General features: G+C 46.8%; 1 protein-coding gene across 2 annotated transcripts in view; it reads left to right on the top strand.

The window, feature by feature from the left end:
* Positions 1 to 11,280, top strand: part of TDRP (testis development related protein) — a 55,404-nt gene extending 44,124 nt beyond the window's left edge. The window contains exons 2-4 of one of the 2 annotated variants that reach the window (XM_009454724.5): positions 6,469 to 6,572; positions 8,320 to 8,605; positions 9,394 to 11,280. In XM_009454724.5, the coding sequence (XP_009452999.1) occupies positions 6,469 to 6,572; positions 8,320 to 8,605; positions 9,394 to 9,492 (489 nt within the window). In that variant the 3' untranslated portion in view covers positions 9,493 to 11,280. Of the gene's footprint in view, positions 1 to 6,468; positions 6,573 to 8,319; positions 8,783 to 9,393 lie in introns of those variants that run through there. The other variant, XM_016959033.3, reaches the window with a different exon arrangement.
* Positions 11,281 to 18,673: the final 7,393 nt, after the last annotated feature.

Raw genomic sequence — 18,673 nt, 5'->3', positions numbered from 1 at the left:
AAGCTCCACCTCCCCGGGTTCACGCCATTCTCCTGCCTCAGCCTCCAGAGTAGGTGGGACTACAGGCGCCCGCCATCACGCCCGGCTAATTTTTGTATTTTTAGTAGAGACGGGGTTTCACCGTGTTAGCCAGGATGGTCTCGATCTCCTAACCTTGTGATCCGCCCACCTTGGCCTCCCAAAGTGCTGGGATTACAGGTGTGAGACACTGTGCCCAGCCTGCTCATGTTCTTGTTAACCCTCTTGCTGGATTCTGTCCTTCACAGGTACTGTGGTGTAACACTTCCTGGTCTTGCCCACATTACTGGGTTGGTCTTAGGTGTCACTGTTCAGCCTTGCTGTGCTATTTCCTGCCCTGGTTGTCAGGACCCAGAGTTGCAGGGAGCAGCCTGGAGGCTTTCTCCCAGGGCCGGAGTCCGATACACCTGCCCTTCCTGTGGCAAAAGGAGAAATTTCCATCTGCTTTATTGGGATAATTCAGAACTTAATGCTTGAATTTTACATTTAATGAAAAATAGGAGAAAACGCAAATGACACTGTATCTTGGACATTTTGTTTAAGATTTCAAGATTACAAATTGTGAGATTAAGTATGAAGGATGGCACTTCTGAGAGTGTCACTTGGTTAGATGAGGATCTCTTTTCTGATTACAGGAGGTGAAGATTGGCAGGTTCAATTCTTCTAAACAAGGCCTTCAGGGTTGCCACACCCAAGCTCTGTGCTCATGGACAGGATCTGGACGTGCGCACTGGTGGGGCCTGCGGATGAGGTTTATGGCTCCCTTTTTATTCAATGCCAGCCAGAGGTCCTGGCCTCTCTGCACATTTTTGATAAGACACTGCCGTTGAACCTAACAGGAATAATTTTGGTAAATTATGGATATTAATTTTCTTTACAATATTGCATAGATTTTCTTCATGAAACATGAAGCACTTTTTTACAACTAAGGTATAGCTAAAACAGGAAAAATAATTTTTCGTTGTTTTGTGCAGGAACTTACTTTCTCATTACTGTGGCCTAACTTCTTGGTCATTACCAGCGTTTTACGGCACATCTCATCTGTCTTCATTGTTTTGGATGTCACTTTCTCTCTGAATTGAATCCTAGTTTTAAGAATGTTTTACCATCATTCTTCTTGGTCCTCAAGAGGTGTTTAGGTTTTTTCTGCCTTTCCATAGAACACTCTACAGGGCTTTTCCCGCGGAAGAGGAGAACTTTCTTCATGCCCCATACCATGAGCAGCACTTAGGCTGTCGCCACCTAAGATTTTGTCCACCTCAGGACAATGTCCATGTCCTTCCTGGGCCCTTCAGGAACTCCACCTCAAGGGCCAGCCTTGCTGGCTACAGGAGCAGAGTGCTCAGGTGAGGACTTTCCCTCCTGTCCTTCCCGGGGGATGCTCAGAGGGAAATGTGGGAGACTTCAGGTGAAGACCGAGGTATCTGGTTTTGATGGATTCTTTCTGCCCGCATAGTGGATGAGTGGAGGAGTGGCCTCACAGCACTCCTCACGCTCACACTTCGATCATGTCTGTTTGTGCACCTTCTAGGACTCCAACCTCTTCTAATTGCTCACCTGGCAGTAGAGAGGGATTCCCTTACTTGTTCTCCATGGAGGTGCATGTTAGAGCAGGGGCTCAGGAAGCTGGTGGTGGGATGGAGTCCCAGCTCCAGGGTCATCTGATGGGATGTGCAGCAGCCACCCAGGTGCTACAGGGACACTGGTGTGGTTAGTGGAGACCACACAACTGGAAATGTGGGTTCTACTGCCAGCCCAGCGTGGTGTTCAAAGGGTGGAATTCCTGGAAAATTGCATGCAGAAATGGGAGATTAAGGCATTCTTGTAAGGAAGAAGGCCAGGCCACCAGCCTGGGTAACAGAGAGACCCTGCCTCCAAAAACAAAACAAAACAAAACAAAAACGTTGTTTGAAGTTCATAAACTAGAGACTATTTTTCTGGCATCTTATTCCTAATAATTTCAATGGAAACACTAGGTAATAATTTATATTTCAGTAATTCTCATTTCCTGTTGATTTTCCTTATGATATCAGAAATGGAATCTTAGGGGAATCACCTTGTATTAGTCCATTTACACACTGCTGTAAAGAACTACCTGAGACTGGGTAATTTATAAAGAAAAGAGGTTTAATTGACTCACAGTTCCATGTGGCTGGGGAGGCCTCAGGAAACTTATGTAAGGAGGTGAAAGGAAAACAAGGCACATCTTATTACATGGTGGCAGGAGAGAGAGAGAGAGAGAACAGGGAGGTGCCACACACTTTTAAATGATCAGATCTTGTGAGAACTCACTATCACAAGAACAGCAAGGGGGAAATCTGCTTCCATGATCCAGTCACGTCCCACCAGGTCCCTTCCCTGACATGTGGGGATTATAGTTTGACACAAAATTTGGGTGGGGACACAGAGAGAAACCACATCATTCTGCTCCTGGCCCCTCCCAAATGTAATGTCCTTCTTACATTTCAAAACCAGTCATGCCTTCCCACCAATCCCCCAAAATCTTAACTCATTCCAGCATTAACTCAAAAGTCAAATCCAAAGTCTCATCTGAGACAAGGTAAGTAGTCTCATCTAAGACAAGGTAAGTCCCTTCTGCTTATAAGCCTGTAACATCAAAAACAAGTTAGTTACTTTAAAGACACAATGGAGGTGCAGGCGTTGGGTAAATGCACCCACAACAAAAGGGAAAAATTGGCCAAAACCAAGGGGCTACAGTCTGAAACCCAGCAGGGCAGTCATTAAATCCTAAAGTTCCAAAATAATCCCTTTACATGCCATGTCTCATATCCAGGGCATGCTGATGCAAGGGGTGGGCTTCCAACGCATTGGGCATCTCCACAGACCCTGTGGCTCTGCAGGGTACAGCCCCATTTGATTTCTTTCATGGGCTGGCATTGAGTGCCTGCGGCTTTTTCAGGTGCATGGTTCAAGTTATTGGTGGATCTACCATTCTGAGAAGACAGTGGCCCTCTTCTCACAGCTCTACTAGGCAGTACTCCAGTGGGGACTTGGTGTGGGGGTTGCAACCCCACATTTCCCTTGCATGCTGCCCCAGTGGAGGTTCTTCTTGAGGGCTCTACCCTTGCAGCAGATTTCTGCTTGGATGCCCCGCCATTTCCATACCTCCTCTGAAATCGAGGCAGAGGCTCCCCAACTCCTGCTTTCTGTGTACCTTCAGGCCCAATACCATGTAGAAACCACCAAGGCTTGGGCTTTGCACCCTCTGAAGTCATGGCTGGAGCTATACCTTGGCCCCATTTAGCCACTGTGGGAGGTGGAGCGGCTGGGACACAGGACACCATGTCCAGAGGTGCACAGTGAAGCAGGACCCTGGGCCTGGCCCAGAAAACCATTTTCCCCTCCTAGGCCTCTGGACCTGTGATGGGAGGGGCTGCCATGAAGGTCTCTGAAATGCCCTGGAGACATTTTCCCCATTGTCTTGACAATTAACATTGGCTCTTCTTTACTTACACAAATTTTTGCAGCTGGCAGCTTGAATTTCTTCCCAGAAAGGGTTTTCTTTTCTACCATTTGCAGGGTCAGGCTGCAAATTTTCCAAACTTGTATGCTCTGCTTGTCTTTTAAACATAAGTTCCAATTTCAGACCATCTCTTTGTGAACACATATGACTGTATGCTGTTAGGAGCACCCAGGCCACATGTTGAACCCTTTGCTGCTTAGAAATTTCTTCTGCCAGATATCCTAAATCATCTCCCTCTAGTTCAAGGTTCCACATATCTCTTGGGCAGGGGCAAAATGCCACCAGTCTCTTTGCTAAGGCAAAGCAAGAGGGACCTTTACTCCAGTTTCCAATAAGTTCCTCATCTCCATTTGAGACTACCTCATCCTGGACTTCATTGTCTGTATCACTGTCAGCATTTTGGTCAGAACCATTCAACAAGTCTCTAGGAAGTTCCAAACATTCCCACATCTTCCAGTCTTCTTCTGGACCCTCCAGACTATTCCAGCCTCTGCCCCATTACCCAGTTCCAAAGACACTTCCACATTTTCAGGTATCTTTATAGCAGTACCGCACTCCTCTCGTACCAATTCTCTGTGTTAGTCTGTTTTCGCACTGCTATAAAGAACTACCTGAGACTGCATAATTTATAAAGAAAAGAGGTTGACTTACAGTTCTGTATAGCTGGGGAGGCCTAGGAAACTTACAGTCATGGCAGAAATGGAAGCTAGGCACATCTTATGTGGCAGCAAAGCTAGGCATGTCTTACATGGCAGCAGGATAGAGAGAGAGAAAGGACAGGTGCCACACACTTTTAAATGATCAGATCTCATGAGAACACCAAGAGGAAAATCTGCCCCCATGATCCAGTCCTCTCCCACCAGGTCCCTCCCCTGACACATGGGGATTATGGTTTGACTTGAGACTTGTGTGGGGACACAGAGCCACACCGTATCACACCTTTAGGACATGCAGGTGGTGTGTGGAGCAAATAGCATCTGAAGGTGGTGACGACAGCTTAAAGGAAGGGGTGGGCAGTCCATGGAGGGGTGAGGCACAGGCTTGTGGTGTTGGGACACAGCAGGCCTGGGAATGGGGAACATAACAACTTGGCAGTGAGACATTAGCTCAAGCCTTGGCTTTGCTTCCTGGCCATTTGTGTGAGCTAAGTTCCCCAAGGTCACGAAGCTTCACTGTGTCTGTCCCATGGGGCATTGCTCAGAGTGAGGGACGTGGTAGGTGGAGATTGCATTGCACAGTGCTGGGCACATAGTGACTGCACATGGTCCTTCCTCCAGAGTCCAGATGGGTTAGCCTCTAGAATTATGTTCTTAATTGAGACTTGTTGATAGGATCCTGCCACATGCTCTGTCATGCCATGGGCCCTGAGCATCAGACGTAATCCTTTACCTGATGTGCATACAAGTGTGCCAAAGCTGTCAGCATGATATGGGTTGTGTGATCGGTTTTTGTGCAGTGTGTGATGTGGAAAGCTGATACCTGATGCCCAGGGTTTTTGTTGTGATGGTTTCTTTGGCGTGGGTGCTGCCATCATGCTCCTATCCCAGTATCTAATTCATAAACGCCTCTCCAGTCACAACTGTTGGAGGGCCTGTCCCCCGTCTACAGATGCAGACCTCTGCCCAGACAGGGAGTTGAGAGTCTGGCCTATGGGAAGTAAAAGTGGGACCCCTTAGTCCCTGGTTAGTTTTCAGGGTCATCTCTGCCCTTTGCCCCTTCCTGAGGCTGTGTTACACCCTGGAGACCCCCAGACATTGCACCTGGCAATCACTGGGTTACCTCAAAGGGTTGGTTGAATTGTATTCATTATCCTTGTCTCGGATCAGTGTCATGCTGCAGCCTCAGTTCAGCTTTCAGGATCGCTTTATTTTTGTATTATATTTTTAACAACGCAAAGTATTCTAAAGCTGGCTCTACCCCGTGAGAGACCCTTCCCAGCCCTAGCAATGTGATGATGAACCCTGGGAAATGTTAATCAGTGAATATGAAGGGCCCTCGACACGCGCCAGATTTTCAGATGGTTTTCTCCATTCTTCTTAGTAATGGATTTCGTTGTATCCAAGATGCTATTAATTATATCTTGATTTCAGAAATGAAAAAATTGTACAAAATCATTTGTTTACAGTCAACAAAATTATTTCTTCTCAGAAATCTACACTTGTAGAAGTTAGGGCAACGGTCACTGTCTCCATGGAGATGCTGACGGTTAAAGGTAGTGGCACAGTTGTTCCAGGGGACCTTGGAGAAGACCCCCTTCTAGGGGACCTCTTGTAACAACCTTCTCAAAGGTCAGTCTCCTATGTGTTTTGTTGTTGTTGCTGTTGTTTGTTTTTTGAGATGGGGTCTTGCTCTGTTGCCCAGCCTGGAGTGCAGTGGTGAGATCACAGTTCTCTGCAGCGTTGACCTCCTGGGGCTCAAGTGATCCTCCCACCTCAGCTTCCTGAGTATCTGAAACTACAGGTTTGCACCACCATACCTGGCTAAGTTTTTGTATTTTTTGTAGCAACGGGGTCTCACTTTGTTCCCCAGGCTGGTCTTGAACTCCTGGGCTCAAGTAATCCTCCTGCCTTGGCCTCCTAAAGTGCTGGGATTTCAGGTATGTGCCACCATGCCCAGCCCAATCTCCCAAGTTTTAAGGAGACCTAATTCTTATTTGTGAGGGAAGCTTCGTCTGATTTTAAGCATCACTTTCATAAGCTTTTTTAGGCAAAATATTGACTTGTCTAATACTAAATTCAGATTACTCAGCATCACTGATAAGCTGTTAAGCTGTTATGACCACAATACCAAAACAGCTGAGATGACTAGTAGCTAATGGGAGTAAACTGCGCACAGGTATGGAAAGCTAAGATGTAAGCTCTGCCAATTCTTTTTTCTAAATTTCAACTCCATGGTTATTGGAGTAGAAAGCGGAATTCTGTTGATTCATGACATCAGATTTGACATTTTTCTTAACCTTTTATTAGGTTCAGGGAGCAAGTTTCCGAGGTTGGAAAGAAGTGACTTCACTGTTTAACAAAGATGATGAGCAGCATCTCCTGGAAAGATGTAAATCTCCCAAGTCCAAAGGGTAAGTCACAACTGTGTAAGAAAATGATCATTTCAGGAGAGGGAGGAAGTCACTGAGGAGGTGGAAATGAAGATTTGATGGCATAAATGCAGTGTAACTGGAGGCATTGTGGAGCGCGGCGAGTCCATGTTTCCCTCCCCTCTCCGTCTGTCCCTGTTGAGTGGCAGACGGTCATGGATTTCATGATGTGTGCTTCGGAGTTAACATCCATCCCTTGTGAATAAACAGAAATGGGCTGGGCATGGTGGCTCATGCCTGTAATCCCAGCACTTTGGGAGGCCAAGGCAGGCAGATCACAAGGTCAGGAGTTCAAGACCAGCCTGGCCAACATGGTGAAACCCCGTCTATACTAAAAAACAAAATCAGAAATTAGCTGGACATGGTGGCATGTGCCTATAATCCCAGCTACTCAGGAGGCTGAGGCAGGAGAATTGCTTGAACCTGTGGGAGACGGAGGCGACAGATCAAGACTCTGTCTCAAAAACAAAACAAAACAAAAACAGAAATGAGTTGTGTTGTTCGATGAAAAAAAAAGAAACTGTACTTTGGATAAAAGGTCATGAGGGTCTCTGTTGGCATTTTGAAAGGTTATGGAAAAGTGGAAAATAACTTAGAATTATAAATTGAACTTATTAGCCTTAAAGCAGCCTGTAGCCTCACTTAAGATTTTTAGTAGTTTCAGAAAAAAACCAAACCAAAACAAAATAAAAACAACCACCACCAAAAAAACCACTGTTAAAAATACAAAGGATTGACTGGTAAACTGTAAAAGATTTTAGAGAATTGAATAAATTTAAACTGACCTTGCTACTTCATTATCAGTGTTTCAGAATTTTTAAAAAGTGTAAAGTTGAAAATGTAAGCTCAGTGACTACCCAACGATATTACCAATGGCATATTTGCTCCGTGTTATGGAAGCTGTTTGATTAGAAGATGAGTCCTGGTGAGTCTACAAGTACAGAGTTGGCTTTTGTTTGAGGACTGTGGGCCCCCGGTCTGCTTCTCTGCACTTCTGTGCACTGAGGACAGACACATGGCCCTTCGTGCTCTGGCGGAGCTGTGACTTCACCTTCATTCTTCATCTGTAGAGGATGGGTAAACTGGTTCCCTGGTTGTCAGGCGACCTGCTAATACATCAGCATCTGGAAGGAGAGGGCCTGGGCACTGGTGTTCTTAAAAATGTTCCCAGGTGATGCTCGCGGACAGTCAGGGTGAAGAGTAGTTTGGGATCTTTTCTTCAGTAGCTGTCGCTTGCTACCATTTCCTTTTTATAGTAGATGGTGTTCTGAATTCTTATTTTTGTTGAGTAAATTACCTACTAAATGCTTGACCTTACCTTGCTATATTAATCCAATTGAAAACCTATTTGATAAATTGAATAGATTTCCCTTGTTTCTTAATCTAGACCCTGGATTCTCATAGATCTGATTTGCTCAAAATCTTGAGTACCACCTTCCTATTGCCTTGAGGTTCTCTCTTGTGTGATAATACTTCTTTCTTGTCAGAACTAGTTCTTTGCTTATGTATTGCCAAGTGGTGTCCTAAAATGTGGCTTTTACACACTTCATTAACAACATATAGTGACTAATTTTTCCTTAATTTTAATATTTGAAACTTTTCATATAGACTTGTGTTAGTTTTCTAAACAATTTTTTAAAATTTTAAAGAATTTTATGTTTGTAAAATGGATACAGCTTGAGGCCCTAAGACCTGGGTCACCAACACCTAACTCTTTCATCTCCTATAGAACTAACTTACGATTAAAAGAAGAGTTGAAGGCAGAGAAGAAATCTGGATTTTGGGACAATTTGGTTTTAAAACAGAATATACAGTCTAAAAAACCAGATGAAATTGAAGGTTGGGAGCCTCCAAAACTTGCTCTTGAAGACATATCGGCTGACCCTGAGGACACCGTGGGTGGCCACCCATCCTGGTCAGGCTGGGAGGATGACGCCAAGGGCTCGACCAAGTACACCAGCCTGGCCAGCTCTGCAAACAGCTCCAGGTGGAGCCTGCGCTCGGCAGGGAGGCTGGTGAGCATCCGACGGCAGAGTAAAGGCCACCTGACAGACAGCCCGGAGGAGGCGGAGTGAGGGGGGCTGCGTGGCAAGTGTGCCCCGACATGGTGGCCTTTTATTAGTATACCATGTAGTTGTTGAGTCTTTTCCGCGTTAGAAAGAATAGAGAGTCTACTTTTTGCCTATATTTCATATTTGGACCTCTGTTTCTTTATTTAATGAACTCTCACACACACTGTGACTCCTTGGTGAACACGTGCAGGGATTGTACATTTGATTGCCTTATTGCAGAAATATTCACCTATCAGTCCATGTTTTGCAGAAACTGGAGATGTGAATTTATGATGCTCTCCCATAATACAGCAGTAATGATTTGCAGTTTCTCACAAAATGATTTTCATGCTGCTCTCTGTTGTAGTTCTGTTTCAGAACTTCCGTACCTTTTTCTTGTATGTAGCACATATAAATGCAGCTGTCATGCAGTTCTTTTCTTTTGCTAGAAAATTAGTCAGGAGGTAAGATGAATCTTCCAAAGTTATGTTAAATTTTGTTTAACTTGACAAATTAAACTTTGTTCTTATTAAACAAATATGTAAACAAATACTGGAAAAGCAAAGGTTATATTTGGGAGTAAAATGTCAGTATCTTAAAATGCATGTTCATCTTTTGCTGAGGGAGGAATAGCCTCTTGTGTGTCCACTGGATAGTAACAGTGGTTCTTTTTTGGAATTTTATTTTTACCTCTTTTGAACTTCTAAATCGGTCCCTTTATTTCTTAAAACATTTGCTCTTTTTGTTTACAGATTAAAGAAGTATGGATAAATTTTAGTCACTCGATAATTTCATTTAGGAAACATTGTCTTGCTCATTATAGAGAGTTAAGACTGTGCATAAAATACTGAAGTGCCTCTTTTTTATTAGGCTCGTATGTTTGTTCTTGCAAAGCGAGATGCCTATTGTGATTGGTGTTAGATCTGTAAGAAGCTGTGTTTTTTCCACAAGAATAACCGACGAGCAGTTTGAGAGCATCTCGCGCGTTCTTTTTCTGTCTGCTTACTGTCCTTGACAATGTGATCCTGCACAGTATCAGGTGCCAGTTATGTGTCCCTGGAAGGTTGGCTCTTATCAGCAAGTCCTGCAGATATCTCTTAGATAAAAGTGGTTTGAAAGAAAAGGTATATTTTTCTTTTTTGTTTAAAAGTAAAATAAAACCTCCAGTTACACTGTGCATTCCCCTCACATAAAAACAAGACAAAAACCCTTTCCTGAGTTGCTCGGCATGCACTCCTGTGCTGTTTCATGCGTGTGGATGTTCCTTCCGTTTGTTCCTGTGGAATAACTGAGTGTGCCTGATGGCAGAACACACGGCAGTGTTATCAGTGTCTGCATGTTTTTTAATAGAACAGGTTTACTTGATCTGTCATCTATTATGGAAAAAACAGCAATTACTTTTGCATCCATCTAGCTAAATCTATAATCTGTGTCAATCACTTATACCTATCAATCATCCGTATCTATTCACCTGTCCTCTATGTCTGTCTTCTCTCAGTCTACATCCATCTAGCCTTCTGTCAATCATCTACTTTTTTTTTTTTTAATAGAACAAGAAGTTTACTTACCAAGTCTTGAAAGGGGGGACATGCTTCAAGTGGTGTTCAAACAAAAATTCCAGTTTGTATTAGAACCTTGAAATGGTGAAGTTGTGGAGGTTTTCTGTGTTCCATAATACAGAGACAAGTTCATAATTTTTAGTATAACAGCTAAGTTGACAAATTCTAAGTTTCCTCAGGTAAATAGTCGTAACTGTCCTTTTCCCTAGAGAAGTGCTTGCTGGGATAGTAAAAACATACACCATTTCATGACTTCTGCAAATACTTTCCAGCGGAAGTCAGTGTAGGTTTGTTTTTGGCTAACATGGTCTTGCTGCACAGGAATGTAAACACTGTGTTTGAAACTCTGGAAATCACATGCGTGTGGGGAGATGGGGACGCTTCCCATGTTGTGGGGAGCTCTGTGGCTGTGATGGCTGCGGTTGCCGTGCCTCTGTTGGAACGCTAAGTGCCTGCAACTCACGTCAATCATAGAATTGTGACGCACAGTTGGCAAAATAGTTCTTTATGCTATTTCTCAAAATTTGAGGACAAACCCAGATTGGGATTGGAATATGCACTGTAAATCAAATTTTTCTTATCTACAAAGACTAATGTAAAAATGATTTTTTCTTCTGTGCCTGATTAAATTAACTGTGGTTTTTAATATAAATATTTATTGGTGTGCTTTGGGAGAAAAATTATCTTTTCTTGAAAGAACTTATCAAAGCAAATTTATTATCTTCACAAGTTAATGGGAGAATGTGGTTTTGATTCTGGGTGTTTGAATTGTGTAAACACACAGCTTCCTTGTGTGAAGAGAGTTGTCCTGTGCTCCTTCTACTGTACTTTTTTTATTTTTTAATAGGAAAGTGATGTGCTTCAGAGAAGGGTTCCTCCTTAATGTTGAGGTTTTTTAAAAATAAAAATACTGTTTTTAAGCTCTTTCCTTATTGGTTTGCATGATTATTGGCATCTGCTTACGATGGCTTTAATCACTCAGAGCTAATGGCACCTTTCCTATTTAGCCTCATTTTAGAATGCGGTCAACACATGTAGACTTTTCACAAATAAAGGAACAACTTCAACCTTGGTTTTCAAGATGTGTCTTTTGCGTATTTGAATGGCCTGTGTGTGACTGAGTCCTTGGTGCAGGGCCCCCCACTCTGGAGGGCAGCAGTGTGGCGGGGCACCCCGGCTGCTGTTTTTGGTTCTTTATTTCATGAGTTCTGTCTTTAAGCTTTTACTTCTTCATTTTCAAGTGGAGAAACATGAACATAGTAGCAACAATTCATTTTTATGTATCTTTAAAAAAGATGACCATCTCTTAGAAACAAGTTCTTTTAGAAAGCAGTGGCCTGTTCTAGAGAGTGCTGTTCACTCCCTTGGGAACAGGACCCTGGAGCCTGCAGTGCCTTTGAGGCTGTGTTTTTGGGGTGCAGATGCTTTGCCGGGAGCCCAGGGCCATGTGGGATCCCTCTTCTCAGGCCTGCGTCCTGGGCAGCTGGATTCCCTGGCCTTTCTCGCTGACCTCATGGGTGAGTGTGGACTGCAGTGTCGCCTACTCCACCCTTGCTGGGGAGCATGGATGTTACTGGTGCCCACTTTTCCCCCCCTTCCCCCCTGCCCCCGGTCTTGCCTGGTGCCCTCAGAGCCTGAGCCTCTCACCCACACCTGCCATGTAATTCCGGTCATCCTCTGGCTGTCTCACAGGTGAGGGAAACATTCTGCCCTCTGTCACTCCACCAGTTTAGTTTTAGCCATTAATTTGCTTTAGGTTTTTTTAGTCATTCTTCAGTTGATATTTGCTTGATCAACCAAAAGACCAGCCAGCAGGGCACTCTTGAGTCAGCTCTGAAGAGATCAGCTGGCTAAGATGATTTTTTCCAGTGCTCAACATTAACTTGATCATTTCCCCTCCCCCGCCCCCCAAAAAATGCTTAACTGCAGAGAGCACTCTACTCTGGGTGACAGAGTGACGCCCTGTAAAAAAAAAAAAAAAAAAAAATTGCTCATAGTCGTCCAAAGGTTGTTTAAACAGCGCTGAATGACTGAGAGAGCTTGCTGCTTATTTTTTTCCTTCTAGTAGAAAAACAGTTATAGCCCAGCTGATGAGGTAGAAATGCACTGAGCAGACCTCAGCCCCAGTGGAAACAGAGTAGCCCTCGTCATCCAGGTGCTGTGTTGCTTGGTAAAAGTGTGTCTGCCTCGGGCTGCGACTTGCCACGTGAACTCTCTGACCCAGCACCAGCCAGAATCAACATCTGGGGATTCAGACTGCAGCAACAAGTGATTCCCCTCTTGGCCTGCAGTTCTGTAATCCCAAAATTGTTTCTAATTGTGGATATGAGACATCAAACTGAGGGCTGAATCAGATGAAATTATGCTCAGTTCAGCCTCAGATTTAAGTGATTTATTGTTTTCTAGTTCTTCAGACCTAATAGAGCTGCTGTGGTGGCTCTGTCAGTGGTTGGCAGTGGCCATCAGCCCTCACCCTGCCATTGGGGGCCTTGTGCGTTGGCATCTGGTTGTTGCTAGCAGCCCTGAGGGGGATGGGGCAGGCCACCGCCACCTCTCACTGGCTGCTGGGCTCAGGACTGGTCTGCTGTTAGGGAAGCTGCAAGTCCAGCCAGTTGACTGCACCTATTTAAGAAAAAGCACTACTCTGTTACCTGAGAACCTTTGAGATTCCTATTGTGAAGGAACAATCATATGGAAATGAAAACTTAAGCTTTTAGCTAATAACAGAAAAGTGAACTAGCTTTTGTCAGTTGTTCAAAAGTGTAAAATTCTACTGAAAGAAGACAGCTCAATATTTCAAACACTGGAGCTGTGTTATTTGGTAACCAAGTAGAGACGGCGCCCGGCAGTAATCTGCGGCTGCTCAGTGTGGCCCTTTCACTGAGGCCTTGGTCCGCAGCACCAGCCCCGAGAGGGGTCCCAGCTGCCGACCTTCAGGCTTTCTTTTCTGTTTATAAAGTGAGGGTATTCTCAGAGAGCTTTGAGGAGAAAATAGTGAAGCTTGAAGGATATTGGTGAAGCTGTGAAATATTGAACACTTCCTAATCTTAGATTAGGTTTTCTGCATCTTAGATGAGTCTTGAATAGCTATAACCAAAGGCTCTTGTTTATTTAAACACTTTAATTATAGAGAGCTAAAGGCAGGAGGCACAGGGTTTGGGTGGGTGAGGGGCTTTGCAGAATACAGCTGGTGCTCATCAGCCCCTGCTAGGAATTTAGGACTCACTGGTGTAGTTGCTATAAAAGCTGCCACCTCCAGGAAGACAACTATGGGTGTTTAAAGTGGTGGTGGTGTAGACAGAGACATTTCCAGTGAGCTTTAGGCAGGAACGCAGGGCCTTGGGAGCGAGGCAGCAGGCGGGCAGCTGTGGATGGGTCCATGCTCAGAGCCATATCATCACCCCCAGGCAGCATCCTGAAGCCCACTGAGAATTTGGGCTGAGTGATGTGCCCCGGAGTGGGAGGCAACTGGCACCACACGTTTCTCTGGTAGCTTCTTTGGCTGTGGAAGTCTCCAGGTTAGGGGCTGATCACCACCACTTGGTTCATGACCCTTTGTCTCCTGTCTTTAGAGGTCAGCGGAACGGTTCCGTGGAGCCGCCCTCCCTTAAGCCCAGATGCTCACACCGAGCTTCCTGATCGTCCTTCTTGTCATGGCTGTGTTCAAGATGTTCTTTCTGTGGGGCGTCTCTTCCTTGCTGGGCTGACAGCCCTGGGACAGCGGGGACGCCACCCCCTGGGGCACACCGCCTAGGGTCCCTTGTGTGGTGGGGGGCCAAGAGAGACTGCTATGGAAGGTGATGTTGACTGGGATTACCAGTACAGGTCCTGACAACTGGAAGGTCACACTTAGTATCCAGCGTGCCTGTGTGCCATGCATCCCTTTGCCCATCCTGAGGTGGCGATGATGCCACATGTGAGGCCCTGTCCTGGACTCACCACCATGTGGGTGTTTGCAGCTCTGCCTGAGAGACCTTGTTCCTCATGCACAATAGGAAGCAGCAGGCCTGTCTGTTAGGACTGCTGTGAGTCACTGTGATGGCCCAGGAGCCTGCCACGTTCTGAGGTCATCAGCACAGCACCCGTTGTTGTTACTGGGAGTTAACATGCAGGGGGGACTCTCTCTAACGGCAGCATGCTGAGTACTGGCAGCCTCACTGATCTGGTCATGTGGCCTCGGGAGCCGCACAGGCTTCATGGGGGTTTTTTGGTTTTAAGGACTGTGAGGGTTGACTGAATTATATGCACTCACTTGTCATGTTTTTGGGCTTTTTGTGCCCTTTTCCCTGGTACTGCAGGAAAGGAAAAGACAAAGTACTGTCAAGAGCAATTGCTGAGCAGATTTGATGTGATGCAGTAGGATGAGACATGATACTGGGATCACCTCTTCCAGGTCACGGCAAGGGTTTATACTGCTCCATGCCTGCAGTGCTTCTGGCTCTGTTGCGGGAGCACCTGACCCCAGTAGCCACAGCCAAGAAGGTTTTACTTTTAAATGGCATCGGCAGGTGGGTAAGAGTTGATGATGCTGCTGGCAGGTGAGGGACCGGCTGTGGACTTCCATCGCCGGTTCCACCTGCCCTCCGGGGCCAGGGTCTCTGAGATCTTGGATGTGGATTTTATCTCCTTGTTGTCAATACCTGGTGCTTTTATCTATCATCAGTACACTGTACTTTTACTTCTCTGCTATGTTGACTCCTGAGAACATGAGATTTAACAATGCATTTATTTTATTAAAAGCCAGTTTTTCTTGGCAATCTGTATTTTTTAACACAAGACAATCTGACGTTAGCGCACTGGTGTTGGCGGCCTTTGATGAGGCAAACCCACCTTTCGCTGCTTTGTTGCCGCAAGAACACGGGTCATCTGGTGATGCGGACACGTTCCCGTTGGAGCTGGAGCGTGTCCCCCTTGCTGCTGTGAAGAAGCACAGTAAGATATGTAATAAATGATACATTTTAATAGTTATGTTTAAATGAAAGAATTAATGGGGTGAATTTTACCTCTGTTTTTAATGTTTCTGGAGTATGTCAAAAAATACTAGGAAAGAGTACTGACTATTCACAAACACAGTGCGTGTATACCTGTGGTGCTTCCTAGACATGCCATTGCTGTCTCAGCAGCTCCACCTCGGATCGCGGGGAAGCGAGGCAGCAACTGGAAGCCTGGGGTCCTGCTGGTGCCATCTCTGAAGCGCCTCTGCCTCTCACGCGGGTGTCCTGCTGTCTGGCTGCGTGCGTGCATCATGTTCCTCCTCAAGGTGCAGCTTCCATGTGGGCATCGTGGGAAGTCAACATTTACCAAACTGTGAAGCGGGCACAGCCTGGGGTGGAGTCAGTTCAGTGCAGTTCAGGCACAGAGGGGACCTCTTGCCAGGCAGGAATGTTGCAGTGTCTGGGGCTTTCTACTCCACTGGGTTGAAAGCCTTAGGAGGTGTCAGGTCCATCTCTTTCCTTCTCAACTTGAGCGCGGTGAGCTGAAAATGCACCCCTTGCTGACCTCCCCCCTCCCTCCCCAGGTGAAAGCCATTGGCCTCCCAGAATGTCAAGCTATTAAATTTAGGCAATGACTTGGCACAGTGAAAGGCTGGGGTGGGAGGGAGGTAAACAAAACAAAATCAGTTTACTTCCCCTGAGGAAGTAAACTATTTTTGATTGAATTAATATATTTCAGTTCCCTGAGGTGGAAAACTCCAGCTCATACAGCCAGCTGTGTTTGAGGATTCAACTAAACTTTCTGCCAAAAAACCTCAGCTCAGAAATAAAACTAGAAGTGAGCACAATGAAACTTTAAGTACTTCTTATTTAGGTTATGTACTTGTTATTAGATTATTAACAAATAACCTAATTTTTAAACAGTGACAAGTGGCAGGGCTGCCTGACCACGTTGCCTCCCTGTTCCTATGGGCTTTGGAGGAGGCTCGGCTGCCTCTGCTGCTGCAGTCGGCTGGGAGGGGCTCAGGCGACATCTATCTGAGCTCCTGTTGCTTTTTAGGGAGGGGGCAGGTGGCAGGGCTTAGAGCAGCAACACCAGCCTGCGGCCTTGCCTTACTGGGCCCCAGCAGGCGTTGACGCTTACCTGCGCCACACCCGTCAAGACACCTGTGCTTTGCCCTTGCCTCCCTCTGGGGCCTTAGCACAGTCCTGCAATGCCGGCATTGCTGTGCCCATTTTATAGATGCTGAGTGAGGTCCAAGAGTCCCGCTCTTGAACGCCTGGAATGAGTTTGTTCTGTGGCAGGTGGAATGACACCAGATGATGGGAGACTGCAGGCTGAGGTGCGGAGGAAGGGCAACCTTCATTCAGTTGTGGGTATTTATGCAGCATTTCCCAGGAATGAGGCAAAGTATCACAGGTGCAGGGAAGCTCACACAGACCACCAGGGACAGCCTGCTGAGGATGGACAGGCTCGAGGCCAAGGCCATGTCCCCAGAGTCTCGGCAGGAAAGGGGCATGCCTGCACCAGGTCTGAGCCACTGTGAGAGCGTTGGGGCTCCCTTCTGGAAGGCGCCACCTGCCACCATGACCTCTGGCATTTCCCTAGGGAGGTCCCCCTCTGGTGTGGGTTGTGGGGTCAGATGCTGAAGTTGGGATCTTTGCACCAAGGCAGACAGCCGTTTGGCCTTGAGCTTGTTTTGAAGTTGCTGGGCCCTGATGGGGTTTGGTGCTGTGTGGTTCTGGGGAGTCTTTGTCAAGTCTGCGCCTCCCCTGGCTGGATGGATGGCATCCCTCATAAGGTGTGTGGTGGCCTGAGTTCCGTCTCAGGAGGCCGTGGCCTGTGCCAGCAACACAAGTGCAGCCTGGGCAACTCCCTACTCTGGGCCTCTGGTGATCTGAGCTGTGCTCTGCGGGATCCACTTGTGGGCCCGGCCTCAGCCTGGCCTGACTGCAGCATGTTCTATTAAGTATTCAAAACACGATCAGCTTGAAGGCACATCCTCCCCAACCCTTGCCTACTGCTGAGGTCGGGGTCTGGGGTGCTCTTGGTGGAGGAGATGCAGCTTTCAGGCCTGCATCCCAGCTCTGCATGCAGCCCCTGCCACCTCCCACCCAAGTGCCAGGAAGCCACTTTGTCTCCCTCCATTCTACATGAAAGCACCTTCCCAAAGCTTCTCTAGTGTTTCAGGGTCTTGGCCCAGGGTGGTGCTTCCACTGGGACATGGTCCCCAGGGTTTGTAGGGCCCAGGTTTGGGTCCCGTGCCGGCTGCCACCCAGCCCCAGATACCAGGGCTGCTTCCTGTGCAGCCACCGCATGACAGCCCCCCTCACAAGATGCCCACAGGAGATGCCCGCGTGACAGCTGCACTGGCTCCTTCCATGGCTGAGCACTGGGCCCAGGGAGCAGAAGGCACTGGAAGCAGAAGGGAGGAGCCCTGTCCCTGCAGCATGTGCCAGTGGGGTTCTGAAATGCCCTCCTGTTTACATGAGAAAAGTCGGGGGGTGTGGTTGGTGTGGGCCTTCTGAACTTCAGTTCTTGGATTTCTCATTTTTGTAACGCGAGTGCTATCTATGCTATAACATTCTTAATACTCTTTAAAATTGATTCACTTTAAAGAATTGCTTGCTGAGGAAGCTGGTGGGTGAGGACAGGGTTGCGGATGGTGGGAGGCCCTGTGAGGAGGGGCGAGGGGCTTCAGGGCTGGAACTGCCGAACAGCCAGTGGAGGGGCCAAACCTGGGGAGCGTGGGGCAACTCGTGTGGGAGGTGTTCTCGGGCAGGCTCACCTGCAGCCTCTTTAAGCATGCGCTTTCATAGAATCCTCTTGCAGATCCTGGGGCACCTGTGCCACCGAGGGTCCTGCTCACCTGGCTGGCTCCTTGGTGCCCTGACCCATGGCTTTTCTCACCTGTGCGCCACCCCCAAGAGGCTTCTTCTTTCTTCTAAAACAGGCCCTCTTCTGTGAACCACTGTCCATTGTGGTCCCCTCCTGTTCATTTTGTTCATTTTCTGCTCTTCTCTTGCTTGTTTCTCCCTTGACGCCATAAAGTCCATTTCTCGGTCTAAATCCTGGTTCTCAACCCTAGAGAGGATCAATGTCCCCACATCAACAGGAAGTAGAGCCAGTGACATTTCTACCTCACCCAGAGTGAGGACCAGGGAGGTTGTGTGAGGTGAAGCAGAGCTCTTGCGGGGGGCTAGTGTCATACCCCTAACCCTGCCTTCCATTAAGGCCAAAGCTGGGCCCTGCAGGGCTTTGTCCCATGGCCAGACGTTTTCATCAGAATTAGGTGTTGTTTTCTTCTTTGTGTGGAGAGTGGATTTGATGGAAGAAGGTCATGTAATTGGGGGAGGTGGGAGCCAAGTCTCTAGACAGAGTAGGAAAACTAGTGGGGTATTGAGTTTTGGAGACATTTCTAGGGCAACAAGGTATCTTTAGGAATTTGGTCCATGGCAGCCTTGGGCAGATGTTTAAAAAAACAGACTTGTACCTGGAATTCGCTTTTAAAGTCTGCCAGCTGCCCAGGGTCATAGGT

The sequence above is a fragment of the Pan troglodytes genome, chromosome 7, assembly GCF_028858775.2.
Source record: "Pan troglodytes isolate AG18354 chromosome 7, NHGRI_mPanTro3-v2.0_pri, whole genome shotgun sequence".
NCBI classification, from domain to species: domain Eukaryota; kingdom Metazoa; phylum Chordata; class Mammalia; order Primates; family Hominidae; genus Pan; species Pan troglodytes.
The sequence above is the reverse complement of the archived record's forward strand: the minus strand, read 5'-3'. Positions and strand labels throughout refer to the sequence as shown.